This window comes from Carassius gibelio, chromosome A5 (assembly GCF_023724105.1).
Source record: "Carassius gibelio isolate Cgi1373 ecotype wild population from Czech Republic chromosome A5, carGib1.2-hapl.c, whole genome shotgun sequence".
Lineage (NCBI taxonomy): Eukaryota > Metazoa > Chordata > Actinopteri > Cypriniformes > Cyprinidae > Carassius > Carassius gibelio.
In genome coordinates this window covers 26,549,407-26,567,531 of record NC_068375.1, presented here as the reverse complement: position 1 = coordinate 26,567,531, position 18,125 = coordinate 26,549,407, and the positions used below count along the sequence as shown (strand labels likewise).

The 18,125-nt window shown below is 39.1% G+C and overlaps 1 protein-coding gene across 2 annotated transcripts in view; it reads left to right on the top strand.

Moving 5' to 3' along the window:
• LOC128007784 (sarcoplasmic/endoplasmic reticulum calcium ATPase 1) overlaps nucleotides 1–18,125 on the top strand; it is a 66,898-nt gene that overhangs the window by 26,593 nt on the left and 22,180 nt on the right. For both annotated transcript variants that reach the window (XM_052592832.1, XM_052592833.1), the window contains exons 4-8: nucleotides 4,595–4,699; nucleotides 5,281–5,419; nucleotides 11,420–11,500; nucleotides 11,589–11,674; nucleotides 13,526–13,990. In XM_052592832.1, the coding sequence (XP_052448792.1) occupies nucleotides 4,595–4,699; nucleotides 5,281–5,419; nucleotides 11,420–11,500; nucleotides 11,589–11,674; nucleotides 13,526–13,990 (876 nt within the window). The remainder of the gene's footprint in view (nucleotides 1–4,594; nucleotides 4,700–5,280; nucleotides 5,420–11,419; nucleotides 11,501–11,588; nucleotides 11,675–13,525; nucleotides 13,991–18,125) is intronic.

Here is an 18,125-nt window from a genome sequence, read left to right as displayed (position 1 = left end):
GTAATATTTGAAGGTTAGTTTAGTCATTTTTTGTTTTTGTTTGTTTTGTTATGAACTTGAATGTCATCTTTTGTGACTGCACTTACAAAAGAGAAACTGGATGGCAGTTTATTTTAAGTTTTCAATTGACTAAAGATATAAGTTATTGTTACATTATGTTGTTAATAAAAGTTTTAAATTTGACAGTGTAATGTGGTACATTGCAAACAAAGGTCAGATATTATATTACATAAAAGTCTAGTTTGAAAAATGACAATCTGTGCTTTAAAGAGAATAAATGTAAAAATCGAGAATCGAATCGAACCGTGACCTTAGAATCGAAAATGCAATCGAATCGAGGATTTGGAGAATCGTGACACCCCTAGTTGCCAGGGCAAGACAACCCTGCACAGATTACCAAAAGAGAAACAGCATTAAGGGACCAGTGGATGGAGTTTATTTTTACAGAGCATCAACGGAGTTGTGCAAGTGTTTTTGTTTGTTCCCTGCATTTCAAAGATGCTTATTTTACAAACAAGGCCCAGTTTGACGCCGGATTTGCACATCGTTTATTTCTTAAAGATAATGCAGTCCCAACGAAAAAGGGTCACGATCGTGTGTTGGAACCGCAGGCGGTGAGTAAAACTGCTTCAAATATCTCTGTGTTGTTAACTTAGCTATCGGTGAGTAAGCACATCAAGTAAACAACATGCGATGTTGTCATCAAACTGCACTTTCCACATGTACAGCTTAAAAAAAAAAAAAAAAAAAAAGACGACATAAAGTGGAACTTAGTCATTTTCCAAAACCGCTGAGCAAATATATACAGTTTCAGTACATACCACATAGAGACGCCTTTGCTGATGCTGCTCTTGTTAAATTTCATGGCGTGAGCGCAGCATGTCTGAAGCGTCCCAGAAGCGTCCCAGAAGCGTCGCGGATTATGTGTCTTTACACACCAGAAGCGTGCCTGACGCGGCGCTGGCGCGCTGCTGCTGTAGAGGGAGACCGTTGACAGACCAGGCTCATGTCTTCATTACAACAATATATACTTTTTTTTACACATTTTTTTACAACATGCATTTAGGAATCTTTAAGATTACTTAAAACAGGACAGCAACGCATTTTTTGGATGACCGTTTTGTAATTTTGACTTTGCTACGACAATCTGGTGCTTCTGAATCAGCAACTGTAAGTATGTTTTGTTATTAGTTTAAGTATTTGCTATTGACTGTTCAAATGTGGAGTGTGTGTGTGTGTGTGCGCGCGTTTGTGTGTGTGTGTGTGCGCGTGTGATAGAGAGAGAGAGAGAGAGAGAGAGAGAGAGAGACAGGGTCACACAGTGGAGTCAGCTGTCTTAACCGTCCGTGGCTTGTGTTCTGCAAACACATACGAGCTTCATCACTGTGTCTGCCATATGACTCTGTTCCCTCTTTCAGGCTTGAACTGATGCTAAGACTAAGGATATTATTATCTTGACATCTTTACATTTATTCTGAAAGATGAAACTCATGGTTATGGAAAGAGGCGTTACATTTCTGACGAGAGCTTGTGGTGTTCGGCCAATCACAATGCAATGGGTCATTTGGCCAATCAGAACAGACTGCACTTGTCGGAAGGAGGAACTTTGTAGAAAACTATGTGTTTGAGAGAGACGGAGCATAGAGGACTATAATGTACAGTATTTGAAAATGTATGTGTTTTTTGAACATTAAAGAATGTAAACATATTCTGTCTCCAAATACACAAAATAATGGTCTTTAAAAAAAGCATAATATTACCCCTTTAACACATCCAAAAAGTCAATATCAGTTTTTTTTTTTATGTCAGACTTTGTACATCCACTCAATTTCAGTTCGCTTCTGTACTCAGTCTGAGATCGCGAACTATCTCCCAGTTTTCCTCTGGCTCCAAAACAGCCGGCCAAACAAAGAACCGAAGGTGGGCTGAGAGTCGTGACGTAGACGCTAAGCGCCGAATTTAGGATTGTAGTTTAGGGAAATCGAAAACAGACGAGGAGAGACGTGATGCTATTCACTCTGTTGTGGAGAATATTCCCAGCATTTGCCAACTGAAGCGCGAACAAGAAGAGTGTTAGTTTCACATTCTGAATGGAGGTGAAGTTGTGGCCCTACTCCTGACAGGTTTTGGGAAAAGTTAAATTTATCAACTGTTACCGATCATTGGTGAGAAACTGGGGAGGCCAAAGTCTGGCAAGGCGATTATTGTGATTGTGAACTGCCATGTTCACTCCGGTATTTCACTCAATGGTTTTGTTTTCGCAGCATTCCTGTGTTAACAGTGGAAGTGTGAGGCGGCTGAGCCCCACGAGAAAGAAAACGCTGGTCAATTATGCCCTTCCAGACTCTGTCTACGAAGCAAAGCGAAGTAGCAGAGTTTGGTATTACCAGTCTACCTCTAACTATCCTTTTAAGAAAATTGTTGGCTTCTAGTGCCATTGAACAAATCTTTCAGGTCAGTTCACGTCATACTTTTCTGGAGTTTCAATCTCTGATGTGAAGTTGAACAGATGAACACTGTCAGAAAGTAATGAACTTCAAGGCTGTCTCTGCGATCTGCAAAAATCAAGCTGTCACATTCCATTCCAGCTGGATTTACACTCTATATTTACCTTGTCATGCAAATTGCATGAACTGCTTTTTAGATTCTAAGGTAACTTGGGTTTTTCTAAAAATGACTCCCACCCCAAACTCCCACATATCTGCCCGGGGCATGTAACTTACGGCATGATTTCACTGGAATATTTGTAATGGGTGTGGAATGATCAGTATCTTGTTTAATAACAGACAGATCCTGATGTTTATTGTACTGTTTATTGAACAGTGGTACTATGGTCAGGTCTTTGAGGTTCAACAAAGAGGACTTTTTCAGTTGCTTATTAGTAATTCTTATTAATAATACTTATTTTTTATTAATACTTATTATTCATTTATTAATACTTTGCTTTCTCTGCCAACAGAAGATGTTTTTATGTTTATGAAAGAAGTCTGCTCTCCAAGGCTGCATTTGTTTGATCAGAAATACAGTAAAAACAGTAATGTTGTGAAATATTATTGCAATTTTACAAACTATTGCAAGCTGTTTTCTATTTGAATACATTTTAAAATGTAAAAATGTTTTTTCAGAAGCCATTACTCCAGTATTCAGAAATTTTAATAATTTGTAACATTATAAATGTCTTTACTAATATGTTTGATCAATTCATTGTGTCCTTGATAAATAAAAGTAATTTATTTATTTTCCCAAACTTATGGAAGTGAATATAGTGGTGGTCAGTAACGGAGTAGCTTTGCTTTGTTACTGTACTTAAGTACATTTTTTGAGTTGTTATTCCTATAACAAATTGTTATTCCTTATAATAGATCATGTGCTCCGACACGTAGAAGCGGTTTCTGATTCATGAACGAACTGAGTCTTTTCAATTAAGCTTATAAATCGTATCGCTAATCGCACCAAATGATTTGTTTATGATTAGTGCGAGTCTCCAGTGAACTGAATTCACAAGTAAGAACCGAGAGATCTTGTGAGCACGTGCGCGACTGATGCTGTTGAAAGTAAGTGATTAATGTCAAAATTTTGTCAAAAAATAAAAACAAACATTAAAATAACACAGATTAAATAAAATAACGTTCAAATTCCCCGCTGCCGTAATGTTAACAGTTTTATTAAAATGCTGCGCATGCCCTATGTGACGTCTGTTTTTATATTGTTTATCAACAGTATACATTTTTATATTGTTTGGATTAACTAGCAGAGTAGACCGATATGAATGTTTATTCATAACCATACTGGAAATAAGTAAATATTGTTAGCTGATGCTAACCGTCTAGCTAACAAGCTTGCTGGTGCTAAATTGAGGTAATTTTTTACAATAAAGTCCAAATATTTTTATTCAACCATCAAAAGAGATTACATCTGGAGAAAAAAAAGAAAGGATGTGATGTTCTGAACATGGTAATCATCAAAGTAGGTCATTTGGTCAGGGGTGTTTTTACACCACAGACAATGTTTGAGAAGGAAAAAGTCATTATGAAAATATAATTATATTTTCCTTAAAATATTCTTCCTAACTTCAGGCCTTATTCTCATGTCATATATAGATGTGATGTTCTGCAAAACAACAAACTTTAAAACACTTTTTCTTACTGGTGAAAATCAGATGGTCATTTCTGTTTTCTCTCAGGTAAATCACAGTGTAAGCTTCACAGTGAACATTACTCTCGTCAACTTAGTCCATATCAACAACAGAAATATATCTTGACTCCATATAGTGGTTATTTTGGGAAAAACCCAGGTATTTTGAGCAGTTGGATTATAAAAAAAAATATGTGCTAATATAAAATTAAATTAAGTAGTCTATTTAAAATTGCTAAATATGTACTTTTTTTACTTGAGTACATAAAAATAGAGTACTTTTGAAAGCAATAAAATTGAAAAAAAGAGTACTTTTACTGGAGGAATATTTTATTGTATGTATCTGTACTTTTACTTGATTTGTGTACTTTGTGTAATACGTGAATTCCCTTTATAGTAACTTTACCAGACCTGAGCTTTGAATGTTATAGGAGTAATTTATGTTGTGTTTGTTTATTAGGTGTTGGCCCTGTTTGAGGAGGGGGAGGAGACGACCACAGCTTTCGTGGAGCCTATTGTCATCCTGCTCATTCTGGTGGCCAACGCAGTCATTGGAGTCTGGCAGGTGGGTGTGTGTGTGTGTGTGTGTGTGTGCATGTGGGCGAGAAACTGAAGGACCACAAAGAACTACAACTAATGATCATATCTATCTTCTCAATAAGTAATATCAGAACAGCAAGTCTGCTTGATGTCCTGCTGTTTAGCATGAGATATACTATTACTGCTACCACTGTATTACAGTCTTCTGTTCCTAAACATTGCAGATTATTATCAGGATTATTGTACAGAATTGTTTATTAGTATGTACATAAGGATGTGACAGTATTTTATTTTTTATTTAAAAAAAAAAGTGATTTATAATATACATTTTAATATAATGATATTTTAATATAATGTTCTAATATTCATTTAAATATTATAAATTAATTTATTTGTATTACCATTTTTTGCCTTTCTCTTATTTTCATGCTCATAACAGAACATTTAAATGTAGAGCAAGAGAGCTTCTATTGAAACCTGTAAGAGTAGGCTACGTTTGTTTTAGCCTAATCAGACCAGTGGCATAAATGAAATAAAATGAAATATGGGCAAATTACGGATGCAATGCATGTGTCCTTTTTTTTGTGTGGTTTTATATGGTCTCAGGAGCGAAATGCAGAGAGTGCCATCGAGGCTCTGAAAGAATACGAGCCAGAGATGGGCAAAGTCTACCGCATGAACCGCACAGCCGTCCAGAGGATCAAAGCTCGAGATATTGTGCCTGGAGATATTGTGGAGGTTTCTGGTAAGCTTGGACCTGTTTCTTCTCTTTCCCATTCCCTCTTATTTTTTTCTACTATCTCTCTGTCCAATTGAAAAAACCTAATCTACTCTGTCTCTTCCCTTGAGTAAAGAGAAGTACTCAAATCTGCAGAGAGATTATGTTTGTGAATATTTGGAGGTTTCTGCTGAACATTCACCAATGTGGTCTGACATAATACACAGCGGAGGTGGCCTGGTCCTTTTTTTCCTTATTCCAGTCATCACCACCTCTCGCTGTACCCAAAACACACAAACACAGGCTGTCGTTTTCCCTAGTCTTCGCATTGGCCTATGTGTGGCTGCCCAGAGTGTGTGTGTTTGTGTGCATTTCACCACAACTGTGCCCTGAACGGGAGCCCTTCAGGGTTTCTCTCTCTGTGTGTGTTCACGGGCTCCTTGCCAAGAACTTAAAAGCAGAGCAGGAATATCCCAGTCTGTCTTACGTAAGTGGCTTCCCTGTGAGTGTGAGGGTGCCAAGCAGAGACATGCTGAAAAAGTCAGTGTGTGTGTGTGTGTGTATATTCTGTTCATTGTACAAGGGGTGAAAAGTGACATTAGTACTCTTTCTCTTTCTGTCTTACCTCTTTTGAAAACATGTTGCTTTTTTCCACATTGTCAGTCCCACGGTTCTCCACATTCATGTGACTACAGGCTTACCAATGCCTCCCTCACACATAAAACATGCCCACTCTCTGTTAGGGATCCTGCCAGTGCATATGTAGATCATTCTGTTATGGATTGACTGTATCTGTGGATCACACGCACACATATAAATATGCTGGTCTCTGCTTCAAATTAATCAGTGTTTGCTTTTTTTAAACCCCTACTTGCTAATGATCTCCAGTCTGCGTCAGCCAAGTGTGGAGAGATGAAGAGATGAGGGGAAAGGAGACAACAGCAGGCATCTGCTTTTCACTACAGTGAAAACAAAAGAAGGATCAGACTTATAATCCCTGTGTAACACCAAAAGATTTCCTGATTCATGTTCGAGAGCATCTGCATTCATTCAGAAACGTGGATGCGGTGGCCACATCACTGTGAATGGGAGTGAAAGTGAGAGAGTCAAAGATGAGACTGGTGCGGGGGCAGTGGGAGGGAACGTGCGTATAGAGAGATACAGAATGTGTGAGGGAGGTAGAAAAGGCAGAGCAGTGCAAGAGTGCGAAAGCGTGAAAGATAGATGAGTAGGAGGGAGCGATAAATGCAGCAAGATGCAGAGAGGAAGAGAGACAGATGAAATTAAAGGTGGGGTAAGTGATTTCTGGTAGTTACTGTTGACATTTGAAATCATCAAAACAAACACACCAAAAGGGTCTCGCCCCATTTGGATCGCTCCGCCCCACACATATGTACACAACCCAGGCAACGATTAATTCTGTGAAACAAAGCAAAGCCAATGTTACACTGTGTCTACAACGGAGGCGAGTGCTGATGCGCAACAAAATAGTATAGAACTTATTAAAATCAGTGATGCTGTCTACACCATAGATATATATACATATCTGTGGTCTACACTGGATGCACCGCGGCACGACACAACAAATCCCCGACAGAAAACTGCAGCTGCATTGTATTTATTTCAAATGATTTTCAATGGCCATTTTGTTGTGTCTAGTGTACTTTGCAGGTACACGGTGTTACTCAACTATCAAGAAGAAACAAAGCAATCTCGACATCCGATTACAGGCCTTCCACTCCCTGAGATCTCTCCAGTGCTGGAAAGTTGATACGATATTGATTTAAGCCTTCTTTTGTTCCGCAGACGGTTTCCTCTTTTGTTTTTTATCCACCATCTCTATATTACCATTGCTCGGCTTGGCTAATGTCCATCTTGTGCACTGAATGCTCTCTCTTCCACATGAGTAGGCATGAACCTTACTACTGATTGGCTACAAGTTACCCAAATCATTTTTCCAAAGCGTTTTTGAAAAATTACTTACCCCACCTTTAAAGAGATGGGAATGAGATGTGGGTTACATTACCTGTCTTAGCACGGTGGTAACAAGCGTCTCTTTGTTCAGGTGCACTGTTTGGTCTTATGCCTTGACAAGCCTGCATTCCAGGGGCCAGATTCTCCTCTCTGCACACGTACATGCACTCCTGCTGTCAGTCTTCACCCCCTGACACCTATGGGCCATGTCAGCATGGTAACCAGCCCCAGAGTCCCTCCCATGTCAAGGTCAAACTGACAGACATGTAAAGTAACAAGCAGACATCACTGTCACTCCAGATGTTTCCAGTATCACGTTTCTGTCTTTCCTGAAAGCAAAAATTGTGCAACAATGCAACAAAATTACACCCAGTCAGTATACATTTGTAGTTATGTATAGCTATGTTAATGTCTAGCTGTGTTTAAGGGGATTCTGGACCAATGAGAGAGAGAATAACTAGGGGAGGTACCAAAAAAATGCATCCAACAAAAATTGTGCATCGTGGTTTGTGCCTGGAAAGGAAAGCAAGTCAGATTTTCATATAAGAAATAGTAGAAATATTTAATTATTTTTAAATAGGAATGGTAATGAGATGTAAACTTAATGCCAACTTAACAAAAACTAAATATATACCACATTTTTTACACCATTTTTGTTTTCACATTTTTAATCTATATTTACCGGTACACACAAAAAAATATATATACCATATATTTTAGAAAGTTGGTCATTTGCAAATTGCTTCATTGTACCTAGGGATCATGACATCAAAAATGCTGACAAACACTGATCCTAGAGCATTTTGAACAAACACTTTTAATTTTTGTTGCTGTGTAGTTAAACACCATGGCCAGTTTGATAGATATTTTTGGATTGCGAGTGAGATTTTTGGTGTTTTCCTCTTGCTGAGGCCTTGAGCACTTCCCAGCCTGCAAGCTGAACAAAAACTAGACAAGGTGAATTAGTCCGGGGGGAGCAGAGGAGAGGTGTTTCCACACCAGAAGTCTGTGAGGGTGGAAACGGCTGGCATTCTATGCATCTTCTGTACTTTGTTATCATTGGTATTGGGGGAAACCGAGATGCCACTTAGGTTCAAGATCCATCCTCTGGCTTATAGCTACGAGAATCCACTAACGAAGTGCAGACACATTCACACACGCTGAGCTGCTTGTGCTGAGTTCATGGGTTATAGTTGTAGCATTTAACAAGTCCTGTTCAGTAAGTGGGAAGCGTTGGCATGACAGAGGTGTTGTCAGCTGCATCTGCTGAAATATTTCTCAATTTCTGTCTAACCCGACTATGCCGATTACATAACCGTGTTGCTAAGCACTATCTAACATGTAAGCAAACATACAACAACCCCAACCTAAAAAAACCTTTCAGTTTCTCTAGAGGTTCAATGAAAATTACACACTGGAAAAAAAAAACACTTGTGAGAACTATAAATTGATTACTACTAAAAAATAAATAAATAAATAATTCAAAACAAATGCCAACCAAAAATATGACCCACAACACCCGCTCCTCTCTCATCGCTGCAGAGTCTTGCCTGTACCCACCATTTTTAAGTGGCTATTCCATCGAAACCTTTGGCACAGACCACTAAGAGAATCGGAGGTTGGAAAACAGTGGTCAGGCCACTTTTTTTTGCGTGCATGCATGAGTACTAAAGATATTTATAGATTATTTACACTTTTCAATTTCCAGTCAGTCCAGCATTGTTTCAGCGTTAGGCCGACATTATGGTTGCAGTGATCACAGTGTCCGAAGTGGAACTTTCCCTCGGCTGTTTTGGAGGCTCAAAAATAACATTTTCACTCCATAAGAATATCCAAGGAACCAGAAGGGGGTTTATGGAAAGCCTGGAGACTTGGAAAGCCTTGGAAAGATGAGTAACAGTGAAGCACTGACTGTGTTTCTTGAAAATAAATTCACTTTAGTCTCATCATCTTTTAGTCATACCCACCGGCTCTTAGATCGTTTTGATCAGCATATGCAAACATCTTGAACTCGCCAGCATCTGTTATTACACCATTCCACATTTACAAGTAAGCATGCGTCACCCCTTCTAATCAAGTTTATGCTCTGTCCACGGAGGCCTGTTTCCTGCTATCAGATGCTTGCCATCTACTGTCATAATGTCTGTGTATATTTAGCTCACTTAGCATTGTTCTGGCTTGGTATGGCAAAAAGTGGTTCGCATTAGCATTTAGATGGGTTCCGTACCAATTTGCAGTTTAACCGAGTGGGTGGGAGACACCGCTGAGGGAGGAGAGAGAGAGGAATAAAATCCAAGAAAGAGAAGAGAAAGGTCTGTCGTTCTGGGAGCATAAACAGGTTCCTACACACCGAGCCCTCTCTATCCCTACTCCCACGCAGAGCAGTCCCTGATGCGTGTGTTGTCTCCCTCGTCAGATACCCCAGGGCTGAGCCAGTCCTGCGACGCTGGAGGAACAGAGAGTGCACGGCTGAAAATTGTGTCCAGAGGGTTGAAGCAGCAAGAATAGAGAAAGAAAGATATGTTTTACTGTACATGATAATATTATACAAGATCATGTGACTAACGAACAATTTATTTTGCAAAAATCCTCCCTTTTTCTTTTTTGTTCTGTGAAAACACAACATTCTTCAGAGTTTCACTGAAGCATGATTTTTTTTCCAAGACTGTCCGGACCGCTCATCCATCCATCTGTCTAACAGTGTGTAAGAGACTAATGGGAAGTGTGGCTGTTTTCTTGCATACCTTCAGCTCAGCCTAAGGGTTTAAATGGAGTATAATTACGACATAAGGGTCTCTAATTGCTGTAAAATGCTCATTAAGTGCCCAGCAGCCCCTTTGTCCAGGAGCTATATAACTTGGGGATGAGAATTTGCAAGCTCAGTAACGCCTACTGCAAGGTTATTTATTGGTAGACCTGAATGCTTCACACTGTTCTGTAGGTTCTATGGAATGGTTTGGAAGGTTGAAAAATGTTTTTCATATATATAATTAATTAAAATAGAAGACAGTTATGTTCAATTGCAATAATAATTTACAGTATTATTGTTTTTTTCTGTATTTTTGATCAAATAAACGCAGTCTTGTTGTGCATACTTCTTTCAAAAGCATTGAAAATGATTAGAGACCCCAAACATTTGAACAGAATTGTACTCGTGTGTATGCAGAATGATGGGCTTGAATTCAGAGGACATTTGAGCTTTCTCTGAAAATGAATGTGTTTAGATTCCAAGTAGATGTAGTTGTGCATATGCCAAAGCTCACAATAGATTAGCAAGATATTTGTTTAATGCAGTTTTCTGGAAGAGTCTCATTTTTGCTTTATGCATTTTTTTTGCTAATTTTCAATATGCTCGACCTGTGATTTGCTGTATCAGCCATTGTTTGTGCTGTGAATGCACAAGCAGATCCGTGCAGCTTGTGTGATGAGTGTGTACGAAGCTTTGTCTTGATGTCTCAGGTTGGACAGAGTAAAGGTTTATTAAGTCAAGATACTACACAATATTTCCTGCTCAAAGCCTAAATGGCTGCAAAAACTCACAAAACCAAGCCGAAATTGACACATATTGACTGATTATGTCTCCTCTTACTGGCTGGGCTTTTCCCACCTCTTTTTTCTTTCTTTTGTATTACAAAAACTTTTTTTCTTGTAAACATTGTGCATGAACCATATATTGATCACTACGTGTTCTCTCATCAACTGGCTATCGAGCGGTGTTCCAGTGTGTCTGCAGTTAGTCTTTGAGGTAGTCTCTCTCTCTCTCTCTCTCTCTCTCTCTCTCTCTCTCTCTCTCTCACTATTTATTTTTTTTATTTTGTTTCTGTCACTTTTTTTTCTTTTGCTTTGATCTGTTGTAATTAAGTGTTTACCTGGAAAACAAGAAGTCAAGAATAGCCTTAAATGATGGCTGTGCATGGTCTTATTTCATGTTTATGATTGCAGTTATGACTCCTCAGGCAAATGTCGTACTCTTTTCGACTTGTCACATTCATCTGTAACGGAAGAGTGCCTTTGCCTGTTTTTTGATCAAGTTACTCTCATTTTGTTTTCTAGTTGGAGACAAGGTCCCAGCAGATATCAGGATCACTTCAATCAAATCTACCACCCTAAGAGTGGACCAGTCCATTCTCACAGGTACTGTGGACATCAGAGATGAACCGCTGAACATTTCATTGCTCAGTTCTCAGTATCACCTGATTTAAAACCACCAATGTGTTTTTAGGTGAATCTGTGTCTGTTATCAAACACACTGATCCCGTGCCAGATCCACGAGCTGTCAATCAAGACAAAAAGAACATGCTGTTTTCTGTAAGCACTTCACTGCCTGTTTTAAGAGGGGAACTTTCTCATGTGCATATAAGCAGTTTATTTGCATATAAATATTACTCCATAAATATTTTCTGCTTGCCTATTTCATAGCATTTTTAGTCTTGCAATGTATTACATAATTATTATTTGCTTTCTTTTGTGTCTTTGAGTATTTTTGCTATTTTCTTTGTCTCTCTCTAGTTTGCAGAATATTGTTGTACTGTAGGATATAATAAGACTTAAGTATTCTGTTCAGTCTAAACATGCTCTTCCTGTCTGCATTCATTTGCAGTCATTCAGATGCTCTAAGTAGGCATGCATTTGTCCGCTCTCAATCCACTTAGGTTGTGTTAACATCATCTGGGGACAGGGAACACCCCAGTTGATATTATTGGCCTAGTGAGTGATAGTATAACGTCAGAGTTAATGCAGTTTTCCTGTTTTCATCTTAAGTCATTTGAAATAAACTGTATATGGCCTATGTGCTTTAATAGTACAGCTTTATGCATTTTCCAACACATAGTGGTAATGAAAGATGTAGTTTCCTATTAGGGGAAAATCTCCCTAATAACATTAAGCCAACTCCACACAAGTCAAGGATTTTTCCAATCTACGTTTTAGCAAATTATATGTGACTGAGGAACTTCTAATGCTGTTGTTTCCAAGTTCTCAAAAGTGTAAATTTAGATTTGGAAAAAAAATTGTATATTTGTTCCATTCAAGTATACAGTGGGTAGAGAAAAGATCACCGCCCTTTGAAATGATCACATTTTGTTGCTTTACAGCCTGAAATGAAGACGGACATCATTTTTCTTAACATCCAAGTGAAAGATATAAAACCATGTCAGGAAAAAAAAAACACAATCACAGATTTGGGGAAAAGGACCTCTAACCCCCATCCCAAAAAATAACTTGTAAACTCAATCTGGTGTAGCTGATCATCTTCTCAGTGGTACACAAAGCCATCTGACTTTCAGTCAACTCATGTCATTTTAATTAGCTCATCTTGAAAAGAGCATTTCCGTCCTTTGTAGTGCAACTGAAGCAAACAATCAATTACAAAGCTGTCAAAAGATCTCTGTTTCGGTCATGAGTGAACCTTGGCAAAACACACATTGAAGATTCTGAGGCAGATGAGACTAAAATTGAATTATTTGTCATCAACACCAAACGATATGTCTGGCAGAAAATCCAATACAGCTCACCATCCAAATAACTGCATTCTGCAGTAAAATATGTAGTTGGTGATTTTAAATTTGTTATGGAGTTGTTTCTCTGCAGCAGGGACTGAAGAAAAAATGATGCGAAATCCCATCAAATACTTTGCCATCTGCCAGAAGGTTGTCAATGGGAAGAAGGTTTACCTTCCAACATGACAGTGACCCAAAGCACAAAAAGATGAATGTGTCTACATGGCCTAGTCAGAGCCCAGATTTAAACCCCATTTAAGATCTGTGGAATGACTTGAAGACTGCAGTCTACATGAAATTTAACTGAACTTGAGCAGTTCTGCAAAGAAGAGTGGGCAAATATTGCAAAGTCTAGATGTTCAAAGTTAGTACACAGAGACATATCCCAACAGACTAAAGGCTGTAATTAAAAGAGTGTGGTTTAAAAGGTGGTTCAACAAAATACTGTCAAAAGGGGGTGATCCTTTTTCCATGTCAGTGATTTTCTTTTTTTTCTTTTTTCTGACATGTTGGTGTTACATATTTCACTTGGATGTTATAAGATGAGTAAATACAGCTGGATAAAACAAAAACTCAAAATAATATTGTTTTAAAGGGGGGTAATGATTTTCTTTACCCACTGTATTTGCTTATGTATGCATCTTCTCATGTTTTCCAAAAGGGCACAAACATTGCTGCGGGTCGGGCCATAGGTGTTGTCATCTCCACTGGCGTTTCCACCGAAATCGGTAAGATCCGTAACCAGATGGCGTCAACCGAGCAGGAGAAGACCCCGTTGCAGCAGAAGCTGGATGAGTTTGGCCAACAGCTCTCAAAGGTCATTTCATTAATCTGCGTCGCTGTCTGGGTCATTAACATCGGCCATTTCGCCGACCCGGTCCACGGTGGCTCCTGGATTCGAGGTGCGATCTACTATTTCAAGATAGCTGTGGCCTTGGCAGTTGCAGCCATCCCGGAGGGTCTGCCAGCTGTCATCACCACCTGCCTGGCGTTGGGCACCCGTCGCATGGCCAAGAAAAATGCCATTGTCCGTTCTCTGCCCTCAGTGGAGACGCTGGGATGCACCTCCGTTATCTGCTCAGACAAGACAGGGACCCTGACAACCAACCAGATGTCTGTCTGCAGGGTGAGTTATGTGGTGTTCAAGCCAGACGCAGAGCTGGTGTCTCATTCAGCATCAGAAATGTTGTCTGCGGGCAGATCTTGATTTTATGTTTGGGTTGATGACAACTTTGTTTTTCATTCTCATTTTTCTGCTGAAATATGGTCTTATGTGAAGCTCTTTTTTTGTGCATTCACAAGTAGTGATTTATTGTGCACTATAACCAGAGCTAGAACATATTTCAAACCGTCATGAAGCAAGGCATCGGAGGTTGTCCTAAGTTGCATTTTATTTTTTAAATTCAAGATAGATTCTCCTGAGGAATGCCCATTTTTGGGGGGGTAAAAAAGAGACCCTTGAGGCTAGAGAGCATCATATGAATTACTTATAGACAACGTCTCAGATTCTTTTCCACAGATTCCAGACCTGTATGTGTTCCCTGTTACTGTGCTTTCTGGTGCACTGGCAGGTGGGTTTCACAGGTCTGGATTCTACAGTGGTGTTTACAATCAGAGCAGGTCTTTGATGCTGTGCCAGGGTCTCTCATACAGAGCTGAGTGATGCCATATGGAAGACCACGGAACCGTACCAGGCACAACACGAGAGGTGAGAGAGAGAGAGGGAGTTGAAAGTACTAGAATTGGTCGGATGGTGAATAGCAGTCCAGAGCCAGTTCAAAGACTTTTAAATTAAATAATGTTTAGAGACACGTCTTGATTATGTTCTTGTCTAGTGTACATATTTTTTATACATGTGCCCTTGTAATCTTTACTCTAAAACAACAACTTCTCTTCTGTGATGATGTGTCCATCAGTGTGAGGGTTGGGCAATAATCGATCCCCTCCAGTAATTTGTCACTCAAATGTAGGGTTGGGGGATTTTTCCAATTTGATAGATTAATTTGAATTTAATGTTTTGCCATTATTTTATAAATATATAATCGAATAATCATGATTTTCAATAGAAATACTACTGAACGTTAGAATTAGACACTTTGACAATATGCCAGTGTTAACAGTAAAGAGAAAATAATGATCCAGCCACATGTGAAAGACCAGAAGTAGAATATATCATTAGGTGCCATTCACACAGAATGAGCTTTTGTGTTGACAAAGATGCGACGTAGTCAGTGTAATAGGAAAAAATGCAGGAAGATGGGAATTTATTTTAACTTGAGCACCACATTTTTAGAATCCCGTTTCATGCATGAGACTAGGCCTGTAACGATAACAACTTTTAGGGCCGTTTCATAGTCAACACATCTGTACGCATACACGTCCCCGAGGCTACGTATCGTTACGCTTCGGCCGCCATTATGCGTCGGTGCGTAGCCAAATGTGTCTTCCTAGTTTTTGATATATGACGCACCGATTCACGCAATACTATGCGTTGTCGGTGGGGGCGACATTGCAAGTATTGTACATTAATTCAAGTATATTGTGTTTACAGAAGAAGAAGGTTTGAATACAAAAGAGGAAGAGGAAAAATTATGCGAACTTATACGTATTCATCCACATTTATACGATAGTTCATCAGCAACAGAATACACTCCTCTTCAGTTGCCATTGTGATCTGAATATCACGCGACCCGACTCTACTACCCCCTGTTGCGTGAGCGGTGTATTGCATACACGCATCACCCGTGACGCTTGCATTCACGGTTTAGACTATGAAAGGGAGCGCGTCGCTCGCGTTGCTTGCTCGCGTTGACTATGAAACGGCCCTTACTGTCCGATAAATTGTCCGATAAATTGTCCAAGAAACGCGATAAACGATAATATTGTCGTTCTAAGACCAGTTTCAACTAACATAATGTTAATGGCATAATAACGCAGGTACACCTTTTCAAAGATCAATAAACTTTTATTCAGAGCAAGAAATACCAAAATGTTGACCTGTGTGGCTTGAAATGTATTAATTTTGTATGTTATATTGTGTTTATATGCCAGTTAGGGATGCTCATATTGACCGTTTAACCGTTAACCGAAAGTAAACATTTTGACTAATGAAGGGGCCATTTACATATCGTGTCTTTTGGGTGCTCAAGTTCGTTATTTCAAATGCGATATGCGGGCTCATAATGGAAGAGATGTTGTCGCAACGCGCGCGCGCGCTGTGTGCTCCTTTTTTCCAGGCGCGTCTGCACCAAATCTACTTAAAAACATCTCAGCTTTTCAGAAGGACGCAAGCGCACCAGGTCATGTGAAAAGAACCAACTCAGTCAGCTTCCTTCGGGGTGAAATTCCCTGTTGTTTCAGAAAAATAAGGTGCACCCAAACACTGCAGAGTTTTTTTTTTTACTTTTCTTCGTAAATAAATCTTGTAGCAGAGTTACAAGGGTTTTTCGTTGGTGGAAATCCATTACTGAAAATTTCTTGTTGTAACGGACATCGCAGCTGATGGATGTTTAGCAACGACAGATGCCTCAGTAGCACAACTGCACAGTTTTGATCAGTTTGCTGAATAAAATTATTAATAAAAAATATATATTAGAAGTATTATTAATTTAGAAAAAAAAGAAAGAAAGAAAAGTGGTGAACATTTAGGGCAGGACTAGTGTTTAGGAAAATGTGTGAAAGGTGTGAAAACGTTAGTTATTTTTTCAGTTCACTGTGTACTTGTTTTCTATAGAATTTGTTTCTTTCACTTGTCATATCTTTCTGTTCTTTATAGAGAGAAAATCAAGTGCGTATGTTTTTGTTGGCATGACTGTACTACCTGTATTCAGATAGGTGTATGACTCAAAGCACAGCCAAGAATGCCATGTAGTTTAAATACATGTTCTTTTGTGTTTTAAGGTATCATGTCATCATTTCAGTCCTATCATTCTGGCTAAGAGGCTGTTCTTGTTATTACTGCGGTTTTCTGCTGCCCTGAAGAAGGAGAGCTAAAACATGCTACAAGCATTAGTAACCCCCATTCTGGGTTTTGAGGTGATGAGCGTAGATTCTTTCTTAAGTGTCCTTGAAGGCTAGTGTAGTGCTGTGGTCTCTTTTATGTTGTTGCTTTCTGAGAGTCAGGACATGTTGACTTCCTCCATATGGAAGTCACTCAGAGTCACTCTGGGACACTCAAGGTGTATGTTCGTGTTTGTGCGCAATGGAAAATCCTTAACTTGTACAGACAAGTCAGCAAGACATGATTGCAACATCTTTTACGTTACATTCTTCTTCAGCTGCTGATGTGAATCCATCAAGACCACAGGGCTTTTGGCAAGCCCGTCTGCTAGATCCCTTTACAATGACATAAGACCTGGTTCTCAATTCAGACCATTTATAGTCCAGTTCAAGCCTTCATATACAGGACATAGCTTATTATAGTACCATTTTGTCACTACGTATTAGACTACGTAATAACATGCCCATGTTATTTCAAAAGCAGAGATCAGGAATGGTTTGGAGAATGAATTCTTTGTTTTCTTTCCACCATTTCTTTCCACCTCTCTCCCTTTTTATTAATTTATCTGACTCCTAGCATCTCCTACTTCTAGTTTTGTGACCTTTTTGATTTTAAATTGGAAAATCATGATTGCAATATTAAAGTCATCTCACATCTTCTTTTTTCTTATTTTTTCTGTGTGGTATTTCACATGTTCATATAAAGCAGTCACTAGCATTTTCATTGTTAGCTATTCCATTGTTTTCTCTGTTTACAAAGAAACCCTTTGTATGTTTGTGTGTGCTTTTTTGCTAAGTTTAATCATGTCTCATGGTATTGAGATGATATCCCTGGTTGCAATGCCTCACTGCCTGTGTGTGTGTGTGTGCTGAACGTCCATCTGTGTGTGTCTTCCCGAGGTCTCCCCTGTGTTTAACAGCAGGGTGTTCCCTCTGTTCAGAAGCTGCTTAATTCCCTGTAAGTGCTGAGAACCTTCCGGAAAGACTCCCACTGCGCTGTGGTAAATATTTACGCACTCCGCACCCTGATACCAGACCTGCAACGATCAGAGTTCAAACATTAAGGGCGAGCACTGTAATCAAACACCACGACATTCACTTTACCTGCTCCTCACTTCAACAGTAGACATAGACTAAATCCAGTATCAACCTAAAACATCCTGTTTAAGGATATCCTTAATTGAAACACTTTTTAAATTAAGAAGGTTCACCTGTATCTTATAAATATAAGACCAATACAAAGAAATGATTTTTAGAAATCT